This window comes from Girardinichthys multiradiatus, chromosome 3, assembly GCF_021462225.1.
Source record: "Girardinichthys multiradiatus isolate DD_20200921_A chromosome 3, DD_fGirMul_XY1, whole genome shotgun sequence".
NCBI classification, from domain to species: domain Eukaryota; kingdom Metazoa; phylum Chordata; class Actinopteri; order Cyprinodontiformes; family Goodeidae; genus Girardinichthys; species Girardinichthys multiradiatus.
The window spans coordinates 47,561,178-47,576,895 of record NC_061796.1 but is presented as its reverse complement, the minus strand read 5'-3'; the positions used below and the strand labels follow the sequence as shown (position 1 = coordinate 47,576,895).

Below are 15,718 nucleotides of genomic sequence, written 5' to 3'. Positions count from 1 at the left end.
ATCATGTTTCAGACCAATTTTCATGGTCATAAAGACCAGAATTTATTGGGTCGCGCAAATTTGGACCGGATTTTAATCCTAGAACGTCTCGGATTTTACAAAGATGGAAATCCTTGAATTTACACGACTGGATATTAAATCATCTTTTTTAAAATTATATTTCAAATAGAGAAACCTGCAGAGGCCACTGAGTCCGGTTCCAGTGTCACTGGCAAGTTGTATAAATACCGTTAAAGTAGAAACTGGATCCACCCAGTGATCCAACAACTTTCCTCAGAAACATGTAGAACACATCTGGAGAGCCTGTGATTAACGGTCAACCTTTGAACCTCGCTATGTGTGGCCATATCTGCTGCTTTTCAGTCAATGACTGAAAAACTGGAGCTGGAGTTGAACCCACAAGGTGGAAAATCTGTTTACTAGAAGAACCTCTGCTGAGCCTGGAAACACAAACCTTTCCCCATCCTCAGTTTCCTTCTATAAACCTGGAAAATGTAAAAAGATGAATCCTAGATTTTATCAGTTGGAACCCTGGAAACAGTTAGCATGTAATGTGATACTTTATGAACCTAACAGAACCCAGGGTTCTGTATGGATCAGACTCTGGGATGTAAGGACATTACTAACCGGAGTCCGGAGCAGGTGCTCAGAGCCACTCTGGACTGCGGGAATCCTCGGACGCTGCCGTGATAATAACAGTGAGTCTGCAGACGACACAAACACAGCAGCATCTGTCACAGCTGGAAAAGCCAACAGAGGCGGGCCGACGGAGGCGTCCTGACGCGATGCGTTTACTGACTCACCACAGGGTTGGCTGCAGACACTCCAGTGCCATTGGTGAGATAGAAGAAGATGTCGGGAAGTTTGGGCAGCAGGTTGCTGCAGAGGAAAACACGCAGGCTTAATGTTCAGTCCTAATGAGCGGAGACAGAGGCAGAGTTCCAGTGCTGTATGAAAATGTTCTGCAGTGTTACTGGAACTCACTGGTTCTTCTCCAGGTCCAGCAGGAGGAGCCGTCCTTCCACCTCCAGCCCACACTGCAGCCTGTCGGGGTGACCATCCTGAGAACACACGGGAACAACTGCTGCCTTATACACTGAGCTGATAAAAACACATGAAATAAGAAAGAAAATGGGTCAGAACCAGCACAGATGCCTTCCCAGAACCTCCAAATGAGGGTCAAAGGTTACATCAGGGCCACAATAACACTTGTAGTGTCCAGATTCCCAAAGATCTCATAGTTTCATTCATCCATTGTCTAAACCCACTTGTCCTAGCCGGGTCAAGGTGAGGGGTCATCAGTGGTCCTTGGTGGTCACGGAGAATAAGGTCAATCATTATTCCGTTCTCATTTCCTCTTTTGATCAGTTTTCTTTCGGATTATTCCTATTCCTTTCTATAGAATATTTGAATTAGTTTACATGGATGAAGTTTTATTTCTATTGTAGGTGAAATGTAGGATTTGCTCCCAGGTGCTGTCTTACTGTAACCGGAGCACTTCCACCATGCTGAAGCATCATCATGCCCCGGCATGAGAGGGAAGAACCAGTTAACACCCCCGTGATGAACCCTGGTGTTTCCAGAAAGCAGGTAACTGATGAGGCTTTAGTGAATATGATCCTTACAGATTGTCAACCGCTGAGCCTTGTGGAAGATGAGGCGTTCAGAGAGCTGCTCCAACTCCTTGAGCCCTCATATGTTCTGCCAAGCAGAAAGGTACGTGAAACAAACTGATGAATGGGTGTTATACATGTTAACAAAGTATATGCATGTTATGTGCTTTCATTCATTATTCTTCTCCATTTGTGTTATAAATTTTGGGCTGTCAAGACCATGATTAACCAAAGGTATGAGGAGAAAAAGGAGCAGGAGGAGGAGTCTGTTTACCAGTCTTTATTGAATTTGCCTGCAATGACTTTTTAAATCCAGCAGATGTCCCTGCAAGTGATACAGCAACACAGTTTCAACAGTTTGGAAAACGTGCCATAGACCCAACAAGGCCTTATCTGCCCATCACTACATTAAAACTCTATGCAAATAGAGGCGGGCGGGGATTAAACCAGCAACCGTCTTGCTGCAAGGCACCAGTGATAACCACAGGAATTTAGTTCCAAAGAGATGAATCCTGTGGCAGAGGCAAAAACTCGGGCCTGGGAGGAGTTCGGTGAAACCATGGAGAAGGACTACCGGTTGGCCTCGAAACGATTCTGGCAAACCGTCCGGCGCCTCAGGAGGTGGAAGCAGTGCTTCGCCAACACTGTTTATAGTGGGGGTGGGAGCTGCTGACCTCGACTGGGGACATTATCGGGTGGTGGAAGGAGTACTTCGAGGATCTCCTCAATCCTGCCATCACGCATTCCCTGGTGGAAACAGAGGCTGGGGACTCGGGGTTGGACTCTTTCATCACCCAGGCTGAAGTCACCGAGGTGGTTAAAAAGCTCCGCGGTGGCAAGGCTTCAGGGTTGGATGAGATCCGCCCTGAGTACCTCAAATGTCTGGATGTTGTAGGGCTGTCATGGTTGACACGCCTCTTCAACATTGCGTGGCGGTCGGGGACAGTGCCTCTGGACTGGCAGACTGGGGTGGTGGTCCCCCTTCATAAGAAGGGGGACCGGAGGGTGTGTTCCAACTACAGGGGATCACACTCCTCAGCCTCCCTGGTAAGGCCTACGCCAGGGTATTGGAGAGGAGAGTCCGACCGATAGTCTAACCTCGGCTTCAGGAGGAGCAGTGTGGTTTTCGTCCCGGCCGTGGAACACTGGACCAGCTCTATACCCTCTACAGGGTACTCGAGGGTTTATGGAAGTTTGCCCAACCGGTCCACGTGTGTTTTGTGGACCTGGAGAAAGCATTTGACTGTGTCCCTCGTGATGCTTAGCTGGCTTTGTCTCCTAGATGAGAGACATAGAGAGTTCTCCTAAATCAGTGCTTCGGGTCTGCTCAGACCCGGTCGGTTGTGGCAGAAGACCTCTCACACTAAGCCAGTTTCTGGTTCAGCAGGTTTCTTTCTGTTAAAGAAGAGTTTCATTTGGTGGAGAAGTCAAGATTGCTGCTAGAGATGCACCAATCAGAGTTTATAAATCTCTGACCTCCTGGTACCCGTGATCCAATTTCTGCCTAAGAACCACAACATAAATACCAATAAAATCCCTTTTTCCTCCTTTCTGGGTAAGATAAAAAATAGACCAACTTAACAATGAAGGTGGAGCTGCACCTGTGTGTAATGCTGCGACCGCAACCTACTGCTTGGATCCAGTATTTGATAGGTTGTGTCACCTATTCCTACTCTGCATAAAGTTAAAGTTCATCCAGCTGCTGACGTTAACAGAACCTACCTCCCACACCTCATCCATGTTTAGGTTACTGAGGCGCTAAAGCCCATGGAGAGCGGTGGAGACTCTGGAGCGTTGGAGCCAGAACCATTTCATCATCAGTGTTTCATATGGATAGAAACATGAACACAGTCAGCACCAACAGAACTGCAATCATTTATTTCCCTGATATCAACCAGCTCTACATGAAATGTTTATAGTAAAATAAAACTATGATTTGTGTGTGTGTGTGTGTGTGTTTGGGGGGGGGGGTTATCTGTTTGGTCATGTGACATTGAGGGTGATGCAGCTCAGGATTCTGGGTGGTTTAACTAAAATAGAATGAGCGATTAATAACTAATCTGATGAATAATGTGCAAATGAGAAGAAAACAAGTCGGCTTGATACTAACAGTCAGCACCTGGAGTTATCTGAGAAGGCTGTTGTTAGAAGCCTTGAGTAAAAAAGCAGCTAAAGTCTAAAGAAAAGCTCAGGAACCTCCTGAAAGCCCAAAGAACAGCTGATCCAAACCAGTTTTGAAGATCACATGAGAGTCTGGCTGCTTGGATGGAAAATATGAAGAACTGAGGAGTGAATCACAGTTTAAGCAGTAAAAATATCACTTCTTCATTCCTGGTCACTGAGGATGTGGGTGTGGCTGAGTGCATCCGTCATCCAATCAGACGGCCTTCCTCTCTGGTAAAGCTTCTGCTCCTTGAAGAGGAGATACTTCCTGCCCAGCGTCTCCTCGCAGCTCTGCAGGAAGTGAAGGAGTCAGAGTTGCACCTATCTCCCAGCAGAGTTCCTGCTGAAGGAGTCAAAGTGCTTCGTTTCACCTTCATGCTGAAGGTCTCTCCAACAGCTTCTCCTGGTAGATCTCTGCTGGAGCAAACATCTACTGATGAACTGGAGCTCGGAGAAAACACGCAGGGCTGACGTTTTTTAAAGTCTCTGTTATTCTAATCTGAGCAGCTGAGAAATTCATGTATTTTAAATATTTACACATTTTTTTAGTTTGGTTTTTATTTGCATTACTGCCATAAAGTCCAGGACTATATTAGCTTCTTTATATCGTGGTAACAATGTGTTAATAAAGGAGAAATAATCAGACAATAACATGTAATTACCACAGTGATGCTAAAGGGAAACAATGAAAAATATGCCTATTTTTCTCATGACATAAGTGTGGTAGTAAACTGATGATAACCAGATAATATTGAGTTAAATGCAGGAATTTCACAAAAGTTCCCTTTATGGGAAGAAATAAATAAAAAGAAGATTTGATATGAATATGTAAGTTTTTTTAAGTGTTTCTGCCAGTTCATTTAAGACTATTAATATTTCAGATGAACACCTACATGAAACACAAACAACTTTACTTAGTTATTAACTGACCTTCATAACTTCTATAATATGTTAGTGAGCTCCATAAAGCTCCAACAACAAGCAACTTATAGCAGCAACATTTGTTTCAAGCTTCATGGGGACAGCTGAGTGTCAGAATGGTTTGCAGCAATGCATCGTGGGTCTTGTAGTTTTATCACAGCATAACATCATCTGAATCGTTCAGCCAGAACTACAAAACACAGAAAACATGACAGCTCCAAGACCACAGAGGAAGCAACAAATGATCAAATAAACTAATTTAGGATGCAACTAAATCAAATCTAAGACAGAGAATTGGAAATATTACCACATTTAATCACCATCACATGACCAAATAGATACCGCATGGCCAACCCCCTCCTCCTCCTCCTCCTCCTCCTCCTCAAACACAAACAACAACAAGATGCAAATAAACCTTTTTTACCTGACTAATTAATAACATCCAGCAATGTTTATAGAAATTGTGTGTTTAGTTTATGGTAATGTAATTATTCGAATTATTTTCCAATCTTTTACTTCAGTTTGTGTTGAAACAGGTTATGTCTTACAAACTGGACTCTTTGCATCACGATAATTATCCAAACCGTTCAAAATGGACAAAAATATCAGGATATTTTGTCCATGACAGACACTGAGCATGAATTATGAAAAATGTTCAGCAGGTTCCTTCAAAGAAACCAACCAATGAAGGAATTCCTTGAGCTGGGAACAGAGCATCAGAGATTATGTGTTGAACAACTGGGAAGCTGTGATGCATTTAATGGAAATGGGAAAAAAGGGATTTTGTTTAGTATTTGAGCAGCAGATGGTGAGTCAGACCTGATCAATTGGTGCATCACCAGTTTACTTTACTGGTCTTCTTCATCCAACAGATGGCATCCATATTGTTTAAATTTAACTGTATATGATATTACTGAATTATTACGTGTTTATAATTAAATATAACTTCACCGTTTCCATTGCTGGGCGGGAATGTCATGTTTTACAGGAATGTTTAAGTTTAAAGACCTGTACAAGGGTGTACTTAATTACTTAACAAGAATTGAACTGTCTGACTGTAACTTATTGTGACTCTTAGTGGAAGCCAAGGCCTCGTTCCATCTATGACGGTTTTTAACCACCCGAACTTCACTGCATTTATAACAAGTATCGAACTGGATACTTTTTCTCATTTACTGCACTGCGGCATCAAGTCAGATGTTTTAATTGAGCAGCAGCAGAACATCAGAACCTCCCGGACTCAGGCCCCAGTGTTTGATCCCATAAATAATGGTTTTGGGTGGAGTATTCCCTTAATCCAAACACAATTCCTCTCTGAGGCGTGTTTGGTTTCCCCACCCTGCCTGTACTCTGGACTGGTGCCGGATGGGTGTGGTGGGGGGGTGTTGTGTCATGATTGGTCCAGCTGGATCCGACTCAGAGGAAAAAGTCATCACACCTCTGATTGGTCCAGGTAATATACAGGTGGATTAAGCTGAGAGTGATTTCTTCATTGTTGGATCATCTTCATTTACTAAAACTACACAGCTAGAACTTTGTAAATTCTGCAGAACAATTGTTGCAAACTTTCCTTATTACTTCAGGAAGTGATCCAGTAGAGTGGTGGACAAATAAGGAAAGATACCAGGTATCGGAGCAGAGAAAAGCTCCTGGGTTCTGTTTTTGAGCCAAAGTGGGTCCAAAATAACTGGATCTCATTTACATGAAACCCCTCAGCTGCTGATGATGATGACGGTAAAAACCTCCTGCTTGTCTTCTGTTATCAGATGTTCTCCTCCAGCGTAAAACCAGGAAGACGTGGTGCATGGAGGCCTGCATGCTCTCAAACATGCAGCCAGATGTTTGTCAGAGCTGAAGCAGCTGGATTTAATCAGCTGCTGGCCGTAACGACGTACCGAGCCGATTCTCACTCTGCCTGCAGTGAGGTCATGTCTCCACCCGGATTTTCAATGGTGTCAGCGCTGCAGACGCTCAGGGCGGGGCTCCCACTTGGAGGGAGAAAAGATCTCGCCTGGTGGAGCAGAAGCACCTTCGTAGATGTGGTTTATGATGAGCCAGGAAGCAGAAGGAGCTTCACTAAATGACAGCCGCACCAATCGAAGTGCAGCAGCTGAGGCAGCGACCACTGAGAAGACTTCATTACATTTAACCAGAGAACGGCTTATAAGTGGGTTTTTCCCGTATTAATGAGCTTCCTGGTTGCGTCCGTCTGCAGGAGACGTTTGTGTTTCTGCATCAAACCAAATTAAAGCTAAAGAACAGAGAACATAAAAACTAACAGTAAAACCTCAGCAGATGAACACTTTTATTTTCCATAACTTTTATTTAACTTTTAAACTAAACAGAACAATCTGTGACCAATCTTTCAGTGTTTTTGGTGGCGGTGACTCCTGTTCATAACGAACCTTTTAAACACACCATGACTGCATGTCGTTTCCTGCTGGCTTATCTTCATTCTCTGGTGGATTTGAACACCTTCATTCATTTTCTATGTACCGTAAATCTTCTAACATTTGGGGTGCTACTCGATGCAGAGGGTCTTAAGATGCTCCCTGGACTTCCTCCTTGGTTGGCTTCTTGATTCTGCTCTGCAGAGGAAGAAATATGCAAATCCCTCCAGTCTTCCTAGAACTTTACTTTTAACCAGTTCAACGATTTTCCAACACATTTCTTGTTTAACTTTATCTGGAGCTTTAAACTCATCCAGAGTTGTTGAAATAAAAGAAAATGTTCCTACGCTGGTTGATTTGACCTGGGTTCCAGAGCTAAATCATGTCTCCTGGTTTGGACTCCAACAGAATCCCTGTTTGGAGTCTCTCCCACTTTCTCCTCCTGGACTCCTCGTTTCCTCCCTGCAGGGTGGAGTCAGAGGGAGGTGGGGGTTTCTGCAGGAAATGATCTCAGAGTTTCTATCAGCTGCGCAGGAAGCGTCCCTCCTCCCCGTGTTCAGATCTCAGCGCTCCTGCAGGAAGCTGCCGGTGAAACCGCTCCACGCACGGCTTCCTTCCTCTCAAACAGTCACCACGTCTCCACGGTCGGCCTTTTGACCAGGAGGAAACCCAAATGCCCGGCAGAAGAATGTAAAGAGGCAGATTCCTCCTCCAAGATGAACTTGGCTCTTTTAAATCAAGCCTGTCTGTCGTGGCGCTTTGTGATAAAATCTAAAATAAGCTCCTGAAAGCTTCAGTCTGGATTCTCACTGAAGGAAACTGGCAGCTTTCATTCTTCATTATCCACCTGGTTATTGTCTTCAAAATGATCCCTTCTGATTGGTCCTAATTTAGTCTTTATGTAATAATTATTTTACTAGCAACAGCTGCAGGAACACCTAAACGTTTCCAAATTCATTCATCAATACTTATTTGAATTCTGACCGGATCCAAACGGCTCCATATGAACCCATGTTGTTTACGTCAGCTGGCCAGGAACTCTGCTCCTCGCAGCAGATTAAATCCTGTTCGGAGCCACCGTCGGACTGGACCAGGTCGGCGATCCAACATCACTCTGCTTCTGTCTTTGCATAAATCATCAGAGTACAACGGTGAAATGTATGAGTCACAGCTTGTGATTGAACTAGGACAAAACTCCCACCAGGCCTCCACACAGGCCAACCATCGCCGCTTCAGCCTGGCATTAACGCATCTGGTAACCATGGCAACAAACTGGGAAACTTATCAACTTTCATTTTGATGGAGGTAGTAGAATGAATAATAACATTTTAATGAAATCTTAGAAAATAAAATGATTATAAACTTCAAAAGAATTTCAGTTTAGTGTTTAGTGGTTTAGTGGTTCAGCTTTGGTATGAAAGTCCAAAGGTTTCTGGTCTGAGGCACTAATGGACCCCTCTGATGGAAACATCAGTGAGCATGATGTAACTTTGCAACAATAAACCAGCAACAGCACAAAAAACCCTGAGAACGAAACCAGTTCAACACCAAAACAAACCAGTGGAAACCTCGTCCCACCCAGCCAATGAAACCAGTAACACCAGCGCTTTAGCAGCTCTGACCTGGACAGCTTCAGCCAGACTCCGTCTCTGTCCATCCACCAGGACGAAGGGACGAGTTTTCTCCAGGAAGGGACGTCTCAGTCTGTCCACACCTGGAAGACAGAGACACAAGGAGCTGGTGTTAGCTTCCACAGCACCCTGACCTCACTTACTGGTTCCAGCCAGGCTGAGATGAAGATCCCACCAAACATTTACTGTTAAATTTCTGCTTTTACTTTAAATATCTGGATTCTTCATCATTTTAGATACACATTAGGAGGTTAACAGAGGGAACTTTACACAATTCTACTCAGTAAATTACAATATCATGAAAAAGTTATTTTATTTCAGCAATTCAGAAACATTCATTTATAATAAATACATTTAATCATTTTATTATTATTCTGGATTACTGTAAAATAAAATCCCAGTTTCTCAGAAAATGAAAATACTACATCAGAAATGTTGTGTTAGGACCATATTTCGTCCTACTTCACCATGTTCCCATGGATAATGACAGGATAGGTGTCCAGCAGACAGTCACTGACTCCCTTCACAAGAAGGGGAAGCCACAAAAGGTGTTCAGAGTGCTGTTTCCAAACAGATTCATGTAAAGTTGAGTGGAAGGAAAAAGTATGGTAGAAAAAGGTGCACAAGCAGCTGGGATAACTGCAGACGTGACAGAACTGTGAAGCAAAACCTGTTTAAAAGCTAGAAGATTAACAAGATGTGGACTGCAGCGTTCAGAACCAACACACAGAAAGATCCAGAACGTGGGCTACAGCTGTCACCTCCCCTGGGTTAAAGCGCTTTCGTTTCAAACGTCCCAGAGTGTGGAGGAAGACTGGAGAGGCCCAGGATCCATGTTGCTCCAGGATGAAGTTATCAATCAGTGATGGTTTGGGGTACCATATCATCTGCTGGTTCTGGTCCACTAGGTTTTCTGAAGTCCACATTGAACGCAGCCATCTGCCAGGACCTTTTAGAGCACTTCATGGAAATGCTGATTTCATTTTCCAGCAGGACTTGGTACCGGCCCACAATGCCAAAGTACTTGTACCGCCAAGGCAACACCAGCAAACTGGCCTGACCTGAACCTGAACCCCACAGAGAACCTATGGGCTGTTGGTGAGGAAGATGAGACACCAGACCCACAAACTCTGGTTGAGCTGCAGGCCGCTATTAAAGCAAGCTGGACTTCCTGAACACCTCAGCAGAACCACATACTTTTAGTCCGTAACTGGAAGCCATAATAACAGAAAGCACTAGAAATGCATCCCTCTGTGAGTAGGTTTAATTACTAAAATCAACTAACTTTCAATAATATTCTAATTTATTGAGATGAACCCATAAAATAATAAATATTACTAACATTGATCCAAGGCTGTTTTCTTATCATCTTCCTAAAATTAACATCTTGAATGAAAGAGAAGAGTTAAAAAATAAATGTAAAATGTAAAAGAAATTGTTGATTCTAGTTATATCCAGTAAACTCATCATCATCAGAACTTTCACATCAGTCTGCATCCCTACCGCTCAGAGCATCATCCATCTGGACCTCCACAGGCAGAATGCCACCATCCTGCGGTGCGTTCAGGGACCTGCAGACCGTGAACGCCGCACGGCCGCCTAGCAGTAGCAGCACCAGCGGCAGCGGCGGTCCGGCGGCGCCGCTCATCCTCTCTGCGTCACCGGGAACCAGCAACAGGTTGCTGCCGTCCGCTGTGAGAGGCTCTCCGATCCCGCTCCGGTTACCTCACGGTGTCGGAGCTCCGGGAAAGGCTCCACCAAAGCTCCATGGCGCCTCTGTTCCCAGTGAGAGCCGGACAAAACCGAAACCAGCGGGTCAGGAGTCAGGGCTGCTGACGGGACGGGTAATCAGTGCCGCTAACCCGGTGGGACTCCCGCCCTGTGCCTGAACTGCGTAGTTTCTTGTAAAACTGCTCCTACGAGGGGGAACTGTGGAAACGTCCGGCAGGACCGGGTCGGTTTCAGTCTGCTGGGTCCGTCCGGACACACAGGACTCCGGTCTGTACGTGTTAAAGGCGCTGAAGGCGGACGATAACGGCGAGGACACCGGACCACCCGTGTTTATACCGGGACCTAACGCAGACGTCATTCCGCTGAGGTAAATTACCCGCAACACACCGGAAACACTGAAGGTTACCCATCAAAATAAAAGCATCTCAAACTTTACGAGGAGCAGCTAGTTTTAAGCTTTTTAATCAGCTGATTTTAATCTGATTTAGTAATGATGAAGTGATTAAGTCCTACAGACTACATCATTATTGTTATTAAAACATAAGGACAACTTTTTAGATGTCACAACATAATAGAAAAAAAAGATCTGGTAGTTACCGGGTCCTACGATATGATCGACATGTTACATTGTGTGATTATTAACAATAACCAACATAAAATGCAGAAGAAGTGAATGATTAAACTAAACAATTGATTAAACAAAATGAATCCTCACTGGTTCTATTGAGGTTATCAGGCCATCTCTAAACCATCTTCTGTCCATCGTTCTACAGAGAAGATTCTTCCCAAGAGGAAAACATCTCAGACGACTGCCAATCTTCCCAGGAGTGAGGTTCAGCCCAAGGTCAGAGCGTAAAGCTCAAAGAAATGATCAAAAACCCAAGAGCTCCATCCCAGACTCTACAGGCCTGAGTTAACAGGTTAAAGGTCATGGCAGGACTAGTATGGCTCCTTCAGTTTGCTGAAGGATGATCTACGGGCTGGTGGAGGATGATCTACGGGCTGGTGGAGGATGATCTACAGGCTGGTGGGGGATGATCTACGGGCTGGTGGAGGATGATCTACGGGCTGGTGGAGGATGATCCACGGGCTGGTGGAGGATGATCTACGGGCTGGTGGAGGATGATCTACGGGCTGGTGGAGGATGATCTACGGGCTGGTGGAGGATGATCTACGGGCTGGTGGAGGATGATCTACGGGCTGGTGGAGGATGATCTACGGGCTGGTGGAGGATGATCTACGGGCTGGTGGAGGATGATCTACGGGCTGGTGGAGGATGATCTACGGGCTGGTGGAGGATGATCTACGGGCTGGTGGAGGATGATCTACGGGCTGGTGGAGGATGATCTACGGGCTGGTGGAGGATGATCTACGGGCTGGTGGAGGATGATCTACGGGCTGGTGGAGGATGATCTACGGGCTGGTGGAGGATGATCTACGGGCTGGTGGAGGATGATCTACGGGCTGGTGGAGTATGATCTACGGGCTGGTGGGGTATGATCTACGGGCTGGTGGAGGATGATCTACGGGCTGGTGGAGGATGATCTACGGGCTGGTGGAGGATGATCTACGGGCTGGTGGAGGATGATCTACGGGCTGGTGGAGGATGATCTACGGGCTGGTGGGGTATGATCTACGGGCTGGTGGAGGATGATCTACGGGCTGGTGGAGTATGATCTACGGGCTGGTGGGGTATGATCTACGGGCTGGTGGAGGATGATCTACGGGTTGGTGGAGGATGATCTACGGGCTGGTGGAGGATGATCTACGGGCTGGTGGAGTATGATCTACGGGCTGGTGGGGTATGATCTACGGGCTGGTGGAGGATGATCTACGGGCTGGTGGGGTATGATCTACGGGCTGGTGGAGGATGATCTACGGGCTGGTGGAGTATGATCTACGGGCTGGTGGGGTATGATCTACGGGCTGGTGGAGGATGATCTACGGGCTGGTGGAGGATGATCTACGGGCTGGTGGAGGATGATCTACGGGCTGGTGGAGTATGATCTACGGGCTGGTGGGGTATGATCTACGGGCTGGTGGAGGATGATCTACGGGCTGGTGGAGGATGATCTACGGGCTGGTGGAGGATGATCTATGGGCTGGTGGAGGATGATCTACGGGCTGGTGGAGGATGATCTACGGGCTGGTGGAGGATGATCTACGGGCTGGTGGAGGATGATCTACGGGCTGGTGGAGGATGATCTACGGGCTGGTGGAGGATGATCTACGGGCTGGTGGAGGATGATCTAGGGGCTGGTGGAGGATGATCTACGGGCTGGTGGAGGATGATCTACGGGCTGGTGGAGGATGATCTACGGGCTGGTGGAGGATGATCTACTCTCCAGGTTTACTACAGAGTTCTTTTTCAATAAACCTATTCCCATCTGGTAGGAATTTTTTTTTATTTGAGCATTAGTGTACATCACGTAACAGGAACATTTCATTTATTATCCTATTTATTTATTCTTTTATTAAATAAAAAATCTAGAATGAGGTGAAATATTACGTTTCTAAATGTATTTTACTTTTAAAAACCGGCAGGATGCAGTATTTAAACGGCTGTAGAGGTTTTAAAAAGGGATCACACCCACCAGAGAACTTTAACTCACAATGCTCTCTGTAAAACACAAACGTCTGAACTTCAGTAACGGCCATGTTGGAGAGGGCGTCACCATGGAGACAGAAGGCGCTTCCTGAGGATCTAACTCCTTCACCTCTGATCTAAGATCTGATGGTTTCTGAGCTGCGATTCAACATGTTTATATTCTGGAGAAAATGATGGAAAATTAACTCAATTTGACCTAAAACACATATAATACTTCCTCTTAGCCAAAATACGAGAAACTGACCGAATTATTTAACATTTTCTTAATTTCTCTTTGAATGTAAAAGACTTTCTGCTTTGAACCTCATAGTTTTAGGGAGAAACTGTTTATATATAATATCTATATCGATATAGATATATTTACAGCTGTGTTTGAACCTACATGTTTGTTTTTGAAGGATTTTTGCGTTGCTGATGTCTGAATAATTTTCATCTCCCTCAGCAAATTACTGCTGTAAATTAGCAGTAATTTGCTGAGATAAAAAGGAGGAAGGATTATGGATCACAGATTAAAGCGTGTGAGTTTTCAGCCTGAGATGTTGTGAACAAGCTGCGTTAAGGTGGCCAGCCGCTGTAAGCCATGGCTGCTCTGAGGCTTCAAGCTGAATGAATGACCGCTTAGTTTCTGCAGGTTTGAAATCAGATTTAAGATGCGATAATCCAATGAGTGGATTATCGCAGAATAATTAGTGCTTTCATGAGGATTAGTGGTGGGTGAGGTCAGAGAAGGTTCAGAGGAAGAATCTGATCCAGAGTCAGTTTGGTGTTGTGCACAGATCAGATTTAAGGCCTGATTGAGGCAAGGGCTGCACGTGTTGCAGTGGATCAGCTGGTTACATAACTCAGATGTACATGCAGAGGTAATCGCATCACACGATCAACCACAGGGCTGCACATACAGGTCCTTCTCAAAATATTAGCATATTGTGATAAAGTTCATTATTTTCCATAATGTCATGATGAAAATTTAACATTCATATATTTTAGATTCATTGCACACTAACTGAAATATTTCAGGTCTTTTATTGTCTTAATACGGATGATTTTGGCATACAGCTCATGAAAACCCAAAATTCCTATCTCACAAAATTAGCATAGCATTAAAAGGGTCTCTAAACGAGCTATGAACCTAATCATCTGAATCAACGAGTTAACTCTAAACACCTGCAAAAGATTCCTGAGGCCTTTAAAACTCCCAGCCTGGTTCATCACTCAAAACCCCAATCATGGGTAAGACTGCCGACCTGACTGCTGTCCAGAAGGCCACTATTGACACCCTCAAGCAAGAGGGTAAGACACAGAAAGAAATTTCTGAACGAATAGGCTGTTCCCAGAGTGCTGTATCAAGGCACCTCAGTGGGAAGTCTGTGGGAAGGAAAAAGTGTGGCAGAAAACGCTGCACAACGAGAAGAGGTGACCGGACCCTGAGGAAGATTGTGGAGAAGGGCCGATTCCAGACCTTGGGGGACCTGCGGAAGCAGTGGACTGAGTCTGGAGTAGAAACATCCAGAGCCACCGTGCTCAGGCGTGTGCAGCAAATGGGCTACAGGTGCTGCATTCCCCAGGTCAAGCCACTTTTGAACCAGAAACAGCGGCAGAAGCGCCTGACCTGGGCTACAGAGAAGCAGCACTGGACTGTTGCTCAGTGGTCCAAAGTACTTTTTTCAGATGAAAGCAAATTCTGCATGTCATTCGGAAATTAAGGTGCCAGAGTCTGGAGGAAGACTGGGGAGAAGGAAATGACAAAATGCCAGAAGTCCAGTGTCAAGTACCCACAGTCAGTGATGGTCTGGGGTGCCGTGTCAGCTGCTGGTGTTGGTCCACTGTGTTTTATCAAGGGCAGGGTCAATGCAGCTAGCTATCAGGAGATTTTGGAGCACTTCATGCTTCCATCTGCTGAAAAGCTTTATGGAGATGAAGATTTCATTTTTCAGCACGACCTGGCACCTGCTCACAGTGCCAAAACCACTGGTAAATGGTTTACTGACCATGGTATCACTGTGCTCACTTGGCCTGCCAACTCTCCTGACCTGAACCCCATAGAGAATCTGTGGGATATTGTGAAGAGAACGTTGAGAGACTCAAGACCCAACACTCTGGATGAGCTAAAGGCCGCTATCGAAGCATCCTGGGCCTCCATAAGACCTCAGCAGTGCCACAGGCTGATTGCCTCCATGCCACGCCGCATTGAAGCAGTCATTTCTGCAAAAGGATTCCCGACCAAGTATTGAGTGCATAACTGTACATGATTATTTGAAGGTTGACGTTTTTTGTATTAAAAACACTTTTCTTTTATTGGTTGGATGAAATATGCTAATTTTGTGAGATAGGAATTTTGGGTTTTCATGAGCTGTATGCCAAAATCATCTGTATTAAGACAATAAAAGATCTGAAATATTTCAGTTAGTGTGCAATGAATCTAAAATATATGAATGTTAAATTTTCATCATTACATTATGGAAAATAATTAACTTTATCACAATATGCTAATGTTTTGAGAAGGACCTGTAGATGGTGTGAACAGCTCTGCAGAGTTGTGAATTGTTCCTTTATGAGTGGCTCAGTTTGAGTTGAGCTCCACAGATGTTCAAAGGTTCCTTAATGTGAGTCACGGCGTTGTGCCAAAGTATTCATACATCCACAAACATCAGCGTATTTTGT

General features: G+C 45.0%; 1 protein-coding gene across 10 annotated transcripts in view; it reads right to left on the bottom strand.

Moving 5' to 3' along the window:
• adam15 (ADAM metallopeptidase domain 15) overlaps window positions 1–10,816 on the bottom strand; it is a 37,259-nt gene extending 26,443 nt beyond the window's left edge. For 6 of the 10 annotated variants that reach the window (XM_047361617.1, XM_047361620.1, XM_047361623.1 and 3 more), the window contains exons 1-5: window positions 10,222–10,816; window positions 8,710–8,801; window positions 985–1,061; window positions 804–879; window positions 628–704 (exon numbers count right to left, since the gene is read on the bottom strand). In XM_047361617.1, the coding sequence (XP_047217573.1) occupies window positions 628–704; window positions 804–879; window positions 985–1,061; window positions 8,710–8,801; window positions 10,222–10,366 (467 nt within the window). In that variant the 5' untranslated portion in view covers window positions 10,367–10,816. The remainder of the gene's footprint in view (window positions 1–627; window positions 705–803; window positions 880–984; window positions 1,062–8,709; window positions 8,802–10,221) is intronic. The other 4 variants (XM_047361625.1, XM_047361619.1, XM_047361622.1 and 1 more) reach the window with 2 other exon arrangements.
• Between the last annotated feature and the right edge of the window lie 4,902 nt (window positions 10,817–15,718).